Here is a 17,595-nt window from a genome sequence, read left to right on the forward strand (position 1 = left end):
TTTACATAGTAGACATGATATCAAGGCTTAATAGTTATATCAAGAATTGGCACAGGGCTTCCCGGGTGGCACAGTGGTTGAGAGTCCGCCTGCCGATGCAGGGGACACGGGTTCAGGCCCCGGTCCGGGAAGATCCCACATGCCGCGGAGCGGCTGGGCCCGTGAGCCATGGCCGCTGAGCCTGCGCGTCCGGAGCCTGTGCTCTGCAACGGGAGAGGCCACAGCAGTGAGAGCCCCGCGTACCGCAAAAAAAAAAGAATTGGCACATAAAAAAATTGATGGACCAGGTATCCTCAGCCTTGTTAATTTAGCTACTCTGGGGTCTTAGTTATCCAGTTTGACTTTTGACATGACCCATCTTGCCTTGTAGCTGGTGCTGTGTAGACCTGTGTTTAAAAACAATTGAACACATGAAGAGTCGCATAAAAAGTATTGTGAGGAAGCATAAATGGGGAGAAGTATTCAACCATGTGTTTCTTGCCTTTCTGCTTCCTTTTTATGCAGACACCTATATTCCATCCATCCTGCTTAAGAAAAAACTGCACATTCTACCTTCAGAGTACAAAAACTTACATAATGTTCTACAACTTAGACTCTCACTGATTGGAGAGCTTGTGAGAAACGAACAGACCATGCCATTAAATGAGACTAAAACTTGAGTTTGCCTTTTTGACTTTTTATGTTCTAAGTTAAGCTTTGATAACATTCAAATGTCAATTTCTCTCATTCTCATAAAACATGGAATTAATTGCCTATATTTATTCTAGCAATTATTCAATGTATTTCCAGTGTAGGATGTACAGTATAATTGAATTTTTTTGTAAATAAGATATTTTTGATAAGGAAAAACAAAAAGAATTAAGCAGGAGAGATAGGATAGAAAGTGAGAGAATACGGGTGCTTTGGTCCAACTATTGAGGGGGATGGAAAGGGTTGCAGACCAGGGATGTGAACCCTATTCTTGGTTGAATGACAAGGTGGGTGAGAGCTCCAGCTCCTGCCTTGCCCAGAATCCCATCTCTAAGGATGAAGCACTTAGACCCACCTCTTTGATGCTCCAGCTACGCCCCTACCTTTGACCTGGTTCTTTGTGCTCTAGGCTCATCCCCCTTGGTCAAGGCTCTGGTATTTTCCCACTTGTAACAAGGACAAACTATAGCGTGGCAGATTTCCCAATTCTGTTGTAACAGAACAGAACTCTTTAAAAGCAAATGTGCTGGAATTGTTGGTTACAAAGAAAAGAAAATGTATCAGCAGTTCAGTTCAATGACATCCTATCATTATTCGTTTTTCTTTTTTTCCAGGGGTCTACTATGCAACTGCATACTGGATGCCTACTGAGAAGAGAATACAAGTCAAAAATGTCCTAGACAGGAATGGGGATGCCTATGGCTTTTACAATAACTCTGTGAAAACCACAGGCTGGGGCATCCTTGAGATCAGAGCGGGGTACGGTTCTCAATCCCTGAGCAATGAGATCGTCATGTTTGCAGCCGGCTTTTTGGAGGGTTACCTCACTGCCCCGTAAGTACCCAGTCGTGGTGGAGAACTGCCAGGCAACCTCTGTCCTTTTCTTTGCCCAACAGTGGTTTTTTCTTCCTGGCATTGTACACTAGAATTGAAAATTTGCCATGGTTTTTCTCATACGATAGAAAGATTATCAGAATTACATTTGAACCTGTAGTAGTCATACCTGCCTAGAAGGAGCAAAGCCCCCAATTGTGACACATTTTAAAATCTTTCCCTCTCATGAAACTCTTTTAAAAGACTGCTAAGTCATTTCATCATACTAGTCATTTATTGTCAGGTAGAAAGCAAATGGAGGTGGAGTGGCTCTTTGAGGACCACAAACAGAGAAGATTAATTCAAAATAAAAATAAAATGTAAGAGCATTTATTTTCAACCATCTTAGAACAATACTTTCAAGTGGGGGAAGATTTTAAATTGAAATTTTAATGTCTAACATGAATGTTCTTTCCAACTCTATTGTTATTTAATTCTTGTGTTCTTCCCTTGTCTTATGGAAATAACAAAATATGTACTTATAATAATGCAATCATGACTCATCCTTTTTAGAGAACAGATCTTTGAGGAAAGGAAAGTTGCAACTCATTTAAACAAGCCTCATTCTTCCTTTGATATAAAATGTCTTGAGGACGTGGTTTTCTTCTTTTATGCTCTGTGACCTAGATTGTTGAGTGCAGTTTAACCAAACCTTATTTTGCACTGTTACCATCTTAGTCATAGTAAATGCAGTGCTGATCTTAATCTGTTTATGAGTACTGGCAATTGTATCAAATGTTGAATGACTAATTGCTGGACTCTGGCTGCTCTTTTTTAAAATTTAAACGAAAAATTCCTGGTTTTGTTTTTATGCCAAATTTTTGTTACCTTACCATACAAGTCCCCTTAATAGGGGACTCTCAGTTTGGAGATGTAGAAAACTTTATAAACTAAATACGATTTAAAAAACATGTTTAAAACTGTATTCAACATGTAAAAATCTGAACTTCTTCTTTTCCCCTACAAATCTTTATTTCGGGATCCACTGGTTTCTGACTGCATTCTTGAAATTGAGTTGCAAGTTTGGAGAAATAATTCAGATTGAAGTTGTGTGAACGTAAATATATTCAATGAAGTCATGCATAAGATACATATGAGTTATTAAGGGAAGCTATGTAACTTGAGTGGAACATCTCTAATCTGTGTTAGAGATGCTAACATAGATTGAACGTTGAGAGCCTAAGCTTGTCTTCCTTGGACTTTGGCATCAGTACTAGAGAGCTCAGGGAGTTTGACCGAGGAGACTTCTGACAAAAGTGACCCTTCTGTTATTCTTATGTCTCAGGAAAACCTAAGTTTTAACATCTCACTTTGGGAAGTAGCTTTATGATTTCTGCCTTATTCATAATATAAAGTACTGACCTATCCTTGAGTTCCTTTGTCCATAACCACAAGCTGTGCGGCTAAATAAATAAATAAATGCTACTATGTAAAAAAAAAAAAAAGAAAGAAATACAACCAAAACGATCTTTAGAAGGGCATTTCCCAGAAGCTCCTTTTCAGAGGCTGTCATTCTGACTGCATTGCTGAAAAGTCCAATAAGTAGGGGAATTTCTGAATCAGCATGCATTCAAAGGCTCTGCTCTGTGCTTCACTCAAAGCTCAGAACAGTGGGATGTGACCCGGCAAGCTTAAAACAGACCCCTGGCAGTGGGTTGGGGAAGAGGGAAGAGACAGAAGTGGTTACCAGTTTCCTGCCTTCCTCTTCTGATATGGTCTAGGAGGTGAAGGCTTGCTACACATTCTGTTGCCCAAGAGTTTAATTTGGAGGAAGGAGAAATGCCAAATGGAGTAAACAATCAGGGCTCACAGAGACAAGAGCTCTGGCAGGGAGACAGGGCAGAGGGGAGGCTGGAAGAATTCATGTGCTTGAGACTCTCAGACCCAAGGCGCCACCCAGGAAGGACTGCACCAATAGGCACCCCGTGCACTGTCTCAACTGAGCAGAGAGGCAGTGGGGCTCCCTCCGAGCAAAGGTATCCAGCATTCTCTGAAGCAAAGCAGAAGAGCTTAAAATGTCAACCCTCTGGAAGTTGTGACTGTAGCCACAAACCAATGGCGGAGAAAGAATACAGGTCATAGGCTAGAGTTTTTTGTTTTCAGCTACACAGGGACGGTTGTATGAGAAGCAATAGCATCTTCATACAGACATCATTTTATCAATTTAAGACATATACTGCTGGGGACTGTTTTGCAAAGGACAATTCCACGTACCAAGACACAGCCTTGGAGCCAGGGCAGAGAAGGTGAGTTTGTGCCAGAGGCCAAAAGAAAGAACTGCCTTGTTTTCCTCTCATCTTGCAGAGCTGCTCAGGCAGCTGCCAAGAGCAGTGGGAAGTATAGGGCTGCCACGTTTTTCCACATCACCACATTTAAAATGCAGTGGTGTGCCTTATATTCTGCCGCACTTCGGGGGGAGATGTGTGAAAGGACGAACATCGTGCGATGAACGACTGAGATAGGCAGATAAGGACGTTGGTTTGACGGCCTCAGAAAATATAATTTGCTTTTACCAACCTATGAAACGCTCGAGAGACCAAATCAAAACACAAAGAAATACGCTCAAATCCTCCATCACTGCCTTCGAAGCACGCAGCAATTTGTTGCTTCTTTGAGCTTTTACGACACTTTTACGACACCGTCCCGGGCCCGCCCTCTGTCCTGTATCCGGAAGCTCCTGGCGGTGTACCTGCGCGGCTCCTGCAGGGTTATCTCGCCGTGCGCAGCGGAGGCAGATCCACCAGGGCCACAGCCTCGGGTAGGCATTCACAATTTTCAGGAGCTTCTCTCGCTGTCTTGCTCTTCTTCACACTCTCTTCTCCCTCTTCTTCCACTGCCCCACCCCCGGCCCCTGAGGAGCCCCTCACTGCGTGATGCACCACGCAGACATGCATTGGGAGGGCCCCCTGAGGCTTGCTGTGATGCCCCTTCAGCCTCCCGCACAGCCCCATCCTAGCATCTCTTAGAACTGTGATTCCTGAGAGCCAGATGCTGCCTCTTCCGTCTCCACCTATCAAAATCCTGCGCAGGGCTTCCCCGGTGGCGCAGTGGTTGAGAGTCTGCCTGCCTATGCAGGGGACACGGGTTTGTGCCCCGGTCCGGGAAGATCCCACATGCCGCGGAGCGGCTGGGCCCGTGAGCCATGGCCGCTGAGCCTGCGCGTCCGGAGCCTGTGCTCCGCAACGGGAGAGGCCACAACAGTGAGAGGCCTGCGTACTGCAAAAAAAAAAAGATCCTGCTCAACCTCCAAGACCCATCTCAGATGCTCTCTTCTTTTTGTTTTATGCCTTTTTTTGAAATTACAATATTTTGTATTGTGTGTCAATATGATGCTACATCATATAGCTGTTAGAAATGACCTTTTTTTTTTTTTTTTTTTTTTTTTTTTGCGGTACGCGGGCCTCTCACTGCTGTGGCCTCTCCTGTTGCGGAGCACAGGCTCCGGACGCGCAGGCTCAGCGGCCATGGCTCACGGGCCAGCCGCTCCGCGGCACGTGGGATCCTCCCGGACCGGGGCACGAACCCGCGTCCCCTGCATCGGCAGGCGGGCTCTCAACCACTGCGCCACCAGGGAAGCCCAGAAATGACCTTTTTTAATACATCTTTATTGGAGTATAATTGCTTTACGATGTTGTGTTAGTTTCTGCTGTACAACAAATTGAATCAGTTATATGATGCTCTCTTCTTGATGAAGCTCTTTCTGATTCCATTTCCACTGGATCAGAGCCCCATCTCTCCCCTCCACCACCTGTTAGTGCCTTGAGGACAGGGTCCCCATCTTATTCATCTTTATATACCCCAGGCGCCTGGCACAGCACTTCTGCCCCCCCCCCCACAGTGGTTACTTAACTACACGCTTATGAAGTTTAATTGAATCCTGTTGTTCCTGTTTTATGAGAGATGAATCGGAAGTGTCAGCTACGTATTTCCATGTAATGCATCGTCTAGCAGCCTTGGCCAAATGGAATTTCTGTCTTCATTTTTTTTTAACTCTACTGGGTGGCTCCCTAACAGTTGCAAATTAAGAGTCTCTGATGCTCACTAATGATGTAAAACCTGATAAATAGTCATTGATAGTCAATAAAATAAGTCAGGAAACCTTTCTGGAAAGAATGGTGATGGGGGTGTGAGGACCTGGTCTGCTCTAGTTTTTAACAAAGTGGCTGATCTCTTGTGTTGCTGAGGCACATGTAGAAATGACCTCCTCTGGAATTACCTAGCCAGTTTGGATGCCACAATTCAATGCGACACACCCTCGTTATACTACCTTGTGCCGGGCTCTGGGGATAGAGAGACAGTGGGGAGTGAGTTCCTGAGTACTCTCCCCACTCGTTTTAAGGTAATGTGTTGACACAGCAGTTGGTAAAACTATGATGAAAAGAGGTTCTAGCAAGATTATGGCACAAGTAGAGAGACTAGTCAAAGGCGGAACCTTTTTGGGCGTTTGTCTTACCATTGAGAGATACTTCAAGAATCTCCTCCGTACCCCCCAACTTGCTCCTTCTGATATTAGAAACTGAATATGGCTCCGGGTCAAGGCTGTAGCCAAAGCAAAGATAAGTAAGACACAGTCACACCCTCAAAATTATCAAATGACCCATCAGTTGGTAATTATTTGGGACTTAACATGAAGCACAAAATAGTGATGATGATGATGATGACGACTAGCACTTATATTTATATATATATACACACACATACACACATATATATAATTTAAAATATGCCGGGCATTGTTCAAAACATTTTATATATGTTAAATTATTTAATCCACAGCCACGCTGTGAGGTATATATTATTACTATCCCCATATTACTGAGAGAAAACTTGGGCACAGAGAGGTAAAATAAGTAGCTGAAAGTCACAGAGCTAGTTAGCAGCAGCCAGAATTGGAGACCAGCTGTCCAGCTACGGAGTCTGTGCAAATGCACACACACACACACACACAAGTGGATTAATCACAATGGGAAATACTAAAGGAGCCTGATACGGTGTCAGACCCAGGAAGTAGGAAGTTGAAACAACTAGGAAAGAGTAGGAGAGATCACCTGACAAGCACTAAATGATATGGTATTAACATAATGCAAAAAGACGCAGGGAAAAGTAGGTGTCCATATGTCTTTGTGATTGTCACAAAGTGTGTGTGAGAGATGGAAAGATGGGCAAAGTCTCGGCCAACTTAGGAGGAAACTTACTGACTTTACACACCACAGGAGCTGAAACGAAATCTAACACATCCTTGACATGGAGACTGGTCTTGGCTCTGTTCGATGAGAATTCGGAAGCATGGTGAAGTTGGGAATCCTGCTTATGGCTGTAGAGCCTACAAGGAGTGGATCAAGCTTTGAGTTCAGAATTCAAAGCCTCTGCTCTTATCTGCTGTCCTGTGTTGCTCCAGCACGCTAAGGTATAGGGCCCCAGGCTCAAAGATCAGAGAAGGGCCTCAACCTTCGCAAAGGTATAGGGCCCCAGGCTCAAAGATCAGAGAAGGGCCTCAACCTTCTCAGGGGACTGTGAATGGATTATGTTCCTCAGGGCCCCTGGGTGGGGCAGGGTCAGGTGAAGCCTCCACTTCTGGTCTCAAGGTGCAGGTTTCTCTTCCGCAGCTCTGAATATCAGAATCAAAAAGTTTAGCCCCTCCCCCTCCCCCCAAAAAAAGAAAGAAAAAATATTAGTAATTCTGGCCTAGTTACCCTCTTTTATCTACATCTGTCTTTACCGTTACATGGACCTCCACAGCAACCACCCCCAAGTCAGGATGAATGTTCCTCTGTTTCAGGGTTTCTCAACCTCAGCACTTTTGACGTTTGGGATTGAATTATCCTTTGTTGTGCATTGTAGGAAGTTGAGCGGCATCCCTGGCCTCTACCCACTAGATGCCAGTTGCACCTTCCACCCCCCTATCGTGACAACAAAATATGTCTCCAGACATTGCCAAATGCCCCTTGGAGGGAAAAATCACCCCGGTTGAGAAACAGCCCTATATTGAAATAGACTGAAAAATCGAGAGGATCTGGAGCTCTGGGTGGAGCTGGGCAGGGTGCAGTGATGGAGACTTTAGGTAAAAAGTACGAATTTTTGTATCTTTACCTGAGTGCGCATTGGTAGGTCAATAGCCCACAAATTATTTTTTCCCAAAACAGAGAACTTTATTTCCATTTAAATCATTCTAATTTTAAGAGCCCATTCCTCCTCATGGCAGGAAATGTTACCATAGTCATTTCTATAGGGACAAAATCTCATTGAAACTGAGCCAATTCAGAATGTTCCAGTCCTCTTCCAAACACTTTTTTCCAGAATGGATTGGTGTTACTGAGGCATCTTGGAGGGAGGGGGGATGTTTAAGCAGTGGTTGTCCTGTGTCCTTCTCTGGCACGTTTACTGAAGTGGAACAGTCTCATTGAGTCTTTAGCTGGGGTGTTTCCCCACCTGACACCTGATGAGGCTTCCATGGTCTCCCTGGTCTCCAGTTGCAAAATCAATGCCATTGAGGTTGCAGTAGTCACCCCAAGTATAAGTCCTCTGCCCCCAGGAGGTCCATCAACTCCCAATGTCCTCTTATTCCACCCCAGGCCAGACAAGAAAGCCTTTAGCTGCTCCCTGAAACTCATGGAGGGGGGCAGGGGTGCTGCATTTGGCTTCTGAGCCCAGACAGTCCTGGCAGCCATCTCTACTTCCCCATGCAACCTCGGAGGGAAAACTGAAGGGCTTTTGCTTCCCTAAGCAACTAAATCAAGCTGTCCCACTCACCTGGAGTTTCTGCATTCCATTCACCTGAAATATGAGGCCAGGGCAGAGGGTCCCTTCCCTGTCAGCCACATACCTGTCTAGCTTTATTGCTGTTCTCTCCCTCAGTTTTAGAGATGATAGAAAAGGGGCCAACTTGATAGAAGAATAGGTGTGGCAGCATAAAAGATATATAAACAAATATGATAATTCAATTTTAAAAAAATATTTACAGATAATTTGAAGGAAAAGCACTCATGAAGTTTGTTGAATTCAAGGACCATAAACTAAAAAATTTCAAAGGATTTTAGTGTTCTTTGCCTCACTGGCAATAAAACTCTATTCGCATCAATTTCAGTTCTGGAAACTATTAGATAAAGATATCTAAAGTTCCACAGTGCTGGGGGCCAAATTCCCATTTTTGGAAGCCGAGTCACCTCCTGCTTACAGTGCTGACCTCTAGGTCGATAAAAAGCGTCAAATAAAAACCAGAACTCAGACTTTAGGTAAACTTCCAGTCCAGAGGGTGCAAGGGGCTCACAATTTGACCCACTTTGCTCCAAACTTAGAGCAAATAGTAGATAAAATGTATAGAAAGAGAGCATCATGGTAATATAGCTGGACCCCCCAAACAAGATTAAAGATCTCTTGAACCAGAAATGAAGCAGAAAAGCACTGGGGTCTGGATCTGCTGGGCCCTTGGCATGAAGCAGGCAGAGACAGCCACCCCGGCTGGTGGGTGAAGGCCTCTGTGACCTGAGGGAGCTGAATCAAGGCTGGGAAGCAGAAGTAACCTTGCTGCTTTGGACTCTTTGGAAAATAGGAGGCCACAGAATAACTTCTGCTGATGTGCACTCTGGTGTAGAGATTTATAAGAAACCGTGAGCTTGACGGGAGGCGGGGTGGGCAAAAGAACCAAATCATCCATGTGCTGGTTCCAGGACACATATACGTGCAGCATTCCATAGGAAAGAAGTCCCCCAGAGCCGCTACAAGACCTGGTTCTCAGGGAGTCTGATGGAAGTACCTAGAAGGAAATGAGAGGCAAGAAAGAGGGAGGGAGAAAGGAAGGGGGTGGGGGGGGGAAGAATTTAAGAATGTAAACAAACACATAACTTAAAATGCCTGAATACCAAGTTCAAAAAAGCACAAAGACATTTTTTTCTTAAATTCCATATATATGTGTTAGCATACGGTATTTGTCTTTCTCTTTCTGACTTACTTCACTCTGTATGACAGACTCTAGGTCTATCCACCTCATTACAAATAGCTCAATTTCGTTTCTTTTTATGGCTGAGTAATATTCCATTGTATATATGTGCCACATCTTCTTTATCCATTCATCCGACGATGGACACATGAAGAACCTAGGGATAAGACAGGAATAAAGACACAGACCTACTAGAGAATGGACTTGAGGATATGGAGAGGGGGAAGGGTAAGCTGTGACAAAGCGAGAGAGAGGCATGGACATATATACGCTACCAAACGTAAGGTAGATAGCTAGTGGGAAGCAGCCGCATAGCACAGGGATATCAGCTTGGTGCTTTGTGACCGCCTGGAGGGGTGGGATAGGGAGGGTGGGAGGGAGGGAGATGCAAGAGGGAAGAGATATGGGAACATATGTATATGTATAACTGATTCACTTTGTTATAAAGCAGAAACTAACACACCATTGTAAAGCAATTATACTCCAATAAAGATGTAAAAAAAAATGATAAAAAAAGCACAAAGAAACTGAATGCTAAGAAAAAGCAAAATCAATAAAGTAAGTCATTAATACACTCCAGATGAATTTTGTAGATGGTTTAACAAAGACTTTAAATATGCTTAAGGTACTCTAAGTTTTAAATGAAGGAAAACTTGGAAATTCCTTGGTGGTCCAGTGGTTAGGACTATGCGCTTTCACTGCCGAGGGCGCAGGTTCAGTCCCTGATTGGGGAGCTAGGATCACTCAAGCTGCAGGTCCCAACAATGACAACAAAATATATGTATACACACACACACACACACACACACACACACATATGAAGGAAAACTTGAAAAATTTATGGAACAAAAAGGAAGAAATAAGACAGGTAGATATTTTAAAAGAAACTGCTTGAAATATCATAAATGAAAATTATGGAAATTAATTTTTAAAAATATCAATAAGTGGGCAAACCCTGGTCTAGACCAACTCAGAGAAATAATTTCTGAATCAGACATTAGTATTGAGGGATTTATACAGTACACTGCCCCAAAAGAGAAAGGGGTAAAAATAATGAGAAAGCAACTCCAACATATGTCTATTAAGAGTCCCGGAAAAAGAAACTGGAGGGAATTGCAGATAAGCAATAGTTGACAGGGTAACAGTGAGAATTGATCAAAATTGAGAAAGACACAAGTCCTTAGTTGGAATACACAGCCTATTAAATTGCTGCAACACAGGATGAAACTACAGAAATTTGAGGATAAAGGGAATACTTTTAAAAGCTATCAGAAAGAAAAACATTGATTTCAAAGGCATCTCAGCTTGACTGCCAGCATACCTCTCATTAGCAACAATAGACCTAGAAGGTGAGGATGATATTTTTAAAGTACTGAGGAAGAATAACTAACTAGAGTTTTAAAACCGTTTAAATTATCCAAGAGCAAGGGCAAAACAAGGATATTTTTAGATATATAAGTTAAAATATTTTACCATTCACAGACTTCTAATAAACTATTATAGGACATACATTAACAAAAATAGCAAGAGGGAACATTTGGGATATAAGGAACAATAGTTAACACAAAAAACAAAGAAGTTAATAAAATTTGATTGTAAAAGTTAAACAATAAAAATTATTTTAATATTTTTTTAATTGAAAAGGTAAAACTAAATCTTCGAACAATAACATGATGGGTGATGTCAATGGGTAAAGCTTGCTAAAATATGTATGTTTGGAGGAGGAGAGAAATAGAAAATTCATTTAGATTTTATATAAGAATTCCCTGGCAGTCCGGTGGGTAGGACTCCATGCTTCCATTGCAGTGGGCACGGGTTGATCCCTGGTCGAGGAATTAAGATCCTGCATGCCACGTGGTACTGCCCCCCCAAAAAAAGTCATTTATATTTTATAATAAAATGCATAATAATGAATGTTTTCACAATTTTTAATGATGATCACTAATGGAATAGAAATGCAGCTGACCCTTGAACAATGCTGGGGTTAGAGACGCTGAGTCCTCACCCCCAACCCTGCACAGTCAAAAATCCTCATGTAGACTTATGGTCGGCCCTCCATATCCAAAGAGTATGTATTTGCTGAAAAAATCCATGTATAAGTGGACCCTTGCTGTACAAAGTCATGTTGTTCAAGAGTCAATTGTACATTTTATATAAAGCTTCTAAATTAGCAGAAGTAAAAAGAAGGATAATGAAAATGTTATTTAAACAGAGAAACCATAAAAGAGAGACAAAAAAAAGGGATGGTAAATGGAAAACAGAAGGGACTGCAGAAATAAATCCAAGTATATGAAAATCACAACAGATGTAAATGGATTATTTTCATCAATTCAAAAACGTTTAATTGAGGAGATGTTGTTCAAGGATACAGACTTGCAGCTAGTAGATAAGCCCTGGAGAGCCAACACACAGCATAGTGATTATAGTCAACAATACTGTATTATAAACTTCAGAGTTTCTAAGAGATTAGATCTTAATTGTTCTTACCACCAAAAAGAAATTACAATTACGTGACATGGTAGAGGTGTTAGCTGATGCTATGGTGATAATCACATTGCAATATATAAATGTATCAAATCATTATACAATGTTGTATGTCAATTATAGCTCACCAAAAATGTTTACTGTATAGCGTATGAGGGACATTTAACTTTTTAAATAAGTTTTAAAAAATCTCAAATAGCCAGTAATGCTGAGGGGAATGGAAATTAAAACACAGAATCATTTCACATACAACAGACTGTTGAAAATTTGAAAGTCTGACTGTGCCAAGTGTTGGCGAGGGTAAGGAGCAAGGAGAGATCTAACATGTAGTTGGGGAGAACGTAATTTGGTACAATCACTGTGGAGAACAATTTGGCAGTATCTAGTAACTATAGATGTATAGAATATTCAACCCAGAAATTCTACTTTTATATGTATATGTATATATACACATACATACTAGAAAAACAAATGTGTAAAAAGAAACATTTACAACAATGAAGTTGCACTGTAATAGCGAAAAATTAAAAACCAGTTAAATGTCTATCATAGGACTGCATAAATGAATTTTTATATAGTCATAACATGGAATACCATCAACACATGAAAAGAATAAGTTTAAGCTGCAGATGATAACAGATAATTCTTTTAAAATATGTGGAGAAAAATAAACAAGTTAGGGTGGTAGATAGTATGATCTTATTTATATTTGTCCTGAAACATTATTAATAATAATATACATTATTTATGATTAAATATATATAGAGAGAGATGGTATAAAAATGTGCATGAGAACAATAAATCACTCATTCAAGACTGCAGTTGCCTCTGGGGAGAAGGGAGGACAGTTAGTGTCAGCGGTTGAACTCTATCTTATGTTTTATATCTTTTTTTAAAAATATGAAGCAAATATGGCAAAATATAATGATTTTATATAGTTGGGTAGTGGATACTTGGGTGTTTGTTATATTCTATGCTTTTCTATATGTTGGGAATATTTCCCAATTTTATTTTTTTATTTTTTAAAAATTTATTTATTTATTTATTTTTGGCTGCGCTGGGTCTTCACTGCTGCGCGCGGGCTTTCTCTAGTTGCGGCGCGGCGAGCAGGGGCTACTCTTTGCTGCGGTGCGCGGGCTTCTCATTGCGGTGGCTTCTCTTATTGCGGAGACCTGGCTCTAGAGCACAGTCTCAGTAGCTGTGGCGCACAGGCTTAGTTGCTCCACGGCCTGTGGGATCTTCTCGGACCAGGGATCGAACCCTTGTTCCCTGCATTGGCAGGAGGATTCTCAACCATTGCGCCACCAGGGAAGTCCCAATATTTCCCCATTTTAAATTGTGCATTTGATTTATAAAAGAAGATAGGGAAGGTTTGCCATAGGGAACATCCCAGTTAGCCAAAATACTGGATAATTTACTGTGATGGGAAAATCCAAGAAGAAAAATGGAAATGTAACAATTTTCATCTCTCCTTTCAGACATATGTTTGACCACTTCACAAACCTCTACCCACAGCTGATTAAGGAACGTTCCGTGTTGGATAAAGTACAGGAGTTTTTAACGTAAGTATTCCTCTTTCTTTAACGTAAGCTTTCCTCTTCTCATTGCTGTTGAGGCTTCAGGGCTTGAATCTGTCATTTCAAACAGCAATTTCTCCTTCACCAATTTCTTTTCCATCTCTTAGGCAGGACTCTGGAGTAATTCTTGTAGTTAAGTATAGCACCTTTTGGTGATGGCATGAAAACTGGTTGTGGACAAATGCCTTCTAATTTGTGCTCTTTCAGAGGTCAGGTTGAATATCCCATTATCAATTGCTGACACAGCTAGAGGAAGATCTCACCAGTGCAAGACAGGCAAAGTCAAATCCCTGGATCCCTTCCACCTGGGGGCTCCTCTCCATGCAGAAATCATTCCTTCTCCCTCTGAAAGGTGCTTCCATTTCATGGACCTGGTGACTCTTCTTAGCTGGGAAGTTAGCTCATATCTAAAGTTATAATTCTTAACATCCTCTGAGAATATTTCCATTTTAGTAAAGTTTTCTGAAGACTAATAATTCTCAATATTCAGAAAATATGTTTTATATTTGTGGGATGACAGACTATGAGACTAATTTGGGGATAAAGGAGCTCTTGGTTTGGCCCTCCAAATTATATACTAAGCAACCCCTTCATCGGATGCTAAGGTCCTACAGAGCATCTGGGCTAGATCCCATGAAGCAGTGACACTGTATTTTTAAATTGATCTAGAGATAGCCTGAACACATCAGAAATAGCTTTTAGTATACAAATTTATATCAACTCATCCTGCATAAAGTGCAGACAACAAAAAGAGAAGAGAGAATGAAAGGACTATTAAAAAAAAAAGACTTTTTCCTAGGACAGAGGCATTGAGGCTGTTATTAGCGACAACTGGAATAGGGCAAACCATAAACTATGAAAATGATCTGAGAGAAATACAAATACAAACCACCCTGTCCTTAAGAGCTTTTGTTTTTTTCCTGTTGTTTATCACTTCTATCTACAAAGTAAAGTTAATCAACTTGTCCTTACCGATTTAGTGAAACATGATTTTATATAAGATATATTTGAACCAGTCTATCCTCAACTTTCTTAGGTCTCAGTATCACAGATAAGTAAATATTACACCTGTGTTTCTAGATAGTTCTAGATAGAGCATGGGGGAAGTTACAATGGAAGAGTCCTAGTCCTTGGGAGAAATTGAAAATCACTTAGGATTTGCTCTGATATCCTTTCAAAGTGATTGGAATGTTATAAGATCCAGAATTTAAATTATACTAGCTAACATAAGTATCTGAATATATAATCTCTAAATACCTGGGTTTAATTTAGCTTTGGATGAACAACCATGGAGACCTCTAGTACAAATCTAATTTGTCTTCCAGGAAGCAAGATCAGTGGGCCCGGGCTAACATCAAAAATTACAAGGATGACCCGTTTTGGAGACACACAGGCTATGTTATGGCACAAATGGATGGGCTATATGTAGGGGCAAAGAAGAGGGCTACAGTAGAAGGAACAAAGGTAAGATGTTTTAAAAGCTACTCAGGATTTATATGGTATGGCAAGAATATTGAAAATTATCTTTAAAATTATTGATACATTCCAATTAAGGAGAAGATCAAATTAGGACTAGAGAATAAATTTCTTGCACAGAAGAACTGTCTTATCTATCTCATTGCTAGCACCTGACTCAGTGTCAGGTTAACTCACAAATAAACCAGCTTGTTGCTGTGTTCTTTCAGTCTCATTCATGCTATTCTCTGGGGTAGGTTAAAGAGCCCCATATGAATGTACTGGCTATTTAATTAACCTAATAAAGCAAGTGTTTTAGACAATACGTTTGTTAAGAAAAATGTCTAAGTTTTATAAAATGTACAATAATATTCTATGATTATATATTATTATATATTATTATGTATAATATTCTATTTTCTAAAAACTGTGAGGTGGGTAATAGGAGTTTATTATTTTTCCTTAAACTGTGCATATACATCTTTATTCTTTCATATGTATGGTATCATTCTTAATTTTTAAAATAAAGGCAAAATATTTAAAAGCAAATTACAAACTGAAAGATATATTGCAATTCATCTCGGAGACAATGAACTAATCTCTCTAATACTTAAAGAACTCTTAAAAGTAGGTAAACAAGAATAACCTGGTAGAAAAACAGATAAAGCACATTCACAGTTCACAAAAAATAAATCCAAAGATTTTTAAACATATGCTCAGCAGTGCTCATAGTAGAAGAAATGCCAGTATAAACTACAATGAGATACTGTTTTTCACCTATCAAACTGGAAATAAACTAATTGTTTAATATGTTGTTAGGCTGTAATAGTATAATTGAAATAAGCCCTATGAAGACAATTTGGAAATATCTATTAAAATCAAAATCATTTCTAGAGCTCTGTCCCACACACAGACTCACACACATACAAAATGATGTGTCCAAGTCTGACTATTGTTACATTATTTATATTAGCAAAAGACTAGAAACCACCTGAAAGTCTACCAATAAAATACTGGTTAAAAATATTATAATGCATCCATTCATTGGAATACTATTTAAAAGAATGAGGAAGATTTTTATATCAAATATGGAAAGGTCCCCAAGATATGAAAAGATATTAAGAGAAAAAAATCAAGGTGAAGAGAAGTACATATAACACACTATCGTTTATATTAAAAAATGTATTTGTAAGACATTTTTAGAAGTCTAGAGATACGCAAGAACCAATAAAAGTGGTAGTAAGCTGGAGACAGGGTGGGTCTTGAGTGAACAGAGGATAGGAATGAAGAGAATTTCCACTATAGATCTTATAATTAAAAAAAATATTGAATAATGAATGGATTACTTATTCAAAAACAAAACAAAGAGAATGTTTATATAAATAAATAATCAGGTGTTTTTTTTTTTTCTTGCTTTTGCTTTTGTTAAAATTGTCATGTGTATTTGTCTTCTCACCACCTCTGCCCGAAAACCAATTTGTTTGTAGATGCCTAGTCCTGGGCGACTCTGGTGGTTTGAATCTTGCTGGAGCAGTGCTCTCTAGTTAACACAGAGTTCATGTTCAAGCCTGATAATTGCTTCAGGTTTAATGCTGTCAAGTCTGTTAGTCCTGTTTTAAACATACGATCAAAATCAAAAGGACCTTAGTTGAATATTTTCGCTGTAAAGCAGTGCTTCTCAGCTAAGGATGACTTCTCACCAGAGGACATTTTGCAATGCCTAGACATTTTGGGTTGTCAAAATTGGGAGGGTGCTACTGATATCTAGTGGGTAGAGGCCAGGGATGCTGCTAAACTTCCTACAATGCCCAGCCCCCCTGCCCAACAAGAAAGACTTATTTGGCCCCAAATATCACTAGTGCCAAGACTGAAAAAACCTGCTGTAGAGGAATGCAAGCAGAGGGCTCTGTTTATTTCACTCTCATAGGACCCACTCCCCAAATCTGTGGCTAACAGGCTAAAATGTCTCACAAACTATAAAGTAATAAAAATCATTTTATAAACTACAATAAAATCTAGTGTATCTGTAACATTAGGGAACCTTCACGAAGGAATAATGTAATGGATACCTAGCAACAGGAGCCCTCACAATAGAAAATGACATCTGAGTGTCTGAAATCAATGTTAAGTGCAGTCTCTCTCTTTTCCCAGCCCATGACCCTGTTCCAGATTCAGTTCCTGAATGCTGTTGGAGATCTGCTGGACCTGATTCCCTCACTTTCTCCCACAAAAAACTCCGGCCTGGAGGCTTTTAAGAGATGGGACATGGGACATTGCTCTGCTCTTATTAAGGTGAGACATGCGACAGCCTTTCTCTTCGTCCTTCTTCTGGTCCATATGGACTTTTTCTATATGTCACCCAAGTATGGTAACATCTCATCACTCCCAGCTATAGTTATATATCAGCTCATGGGTTCCTCTGTCATAGAAGTTAAGAACTAGAAGGAACTGATGGAGGGAATTGGATGTACATGATGTTACCCGTTTCTTCCATCATTTTTCCCATGCTCTATGTACCTGCCACTCCCACCATCCAGAATCTTCCATTTTGGAAGCTAGGACAGACTCTGTTTTGTGCAC

The 17,595-nt window shown here is 40.5% G+C and overlaps 1 protein-coding gene across 1 annotated transcript in view; it reads left to right on the forward strand.

Annotated features, from left to right (window-relative positions):
* PLBD1 (phospholipase B domain containing 1) overlaps nucleotides 1–17,595 on the forward strand; it is a 72,746-nt gene that overhangs the window by 17,407 nt on the left and 37,744 nt on the right. The window contains exons 2-5 of the mRNA XM_030841358.3: nucleotides 1,305–1,524; nucleotides 13,462–13,545; nucleotides 14,886–15,024; nucleotides 17,167–17,307. Of these exons, the coding sequence (XP_030697218.1) occupies nucleotides 1,305–1,524; nucleotides 13,462–13,545; nucleotides 14,886–15,024; nucleotides 17,167–17,307 (584 nt within the window). The remainder of the gene's footprint in view (nucleotides 1–1,304; nucleotides 1,525–13,461; nucleotides 13,546–14,885; nucleotides 15,025–17,166; nucleotides 17,308–17,595) is intronic.

Source organism: Globicephala melas, chromosome 10 (assembly GCF_963455315.2).
Source record: "Globicephala melas chromosome 10, mGloMel1.2, whole genome shotgun sequence".
NCBI classification, from domain to species: Eukaryota; Metazoa; Chordata; class Mammalia; order Artiodactyla; family Delphinidae; genus Globicephala; species Globicephala melas.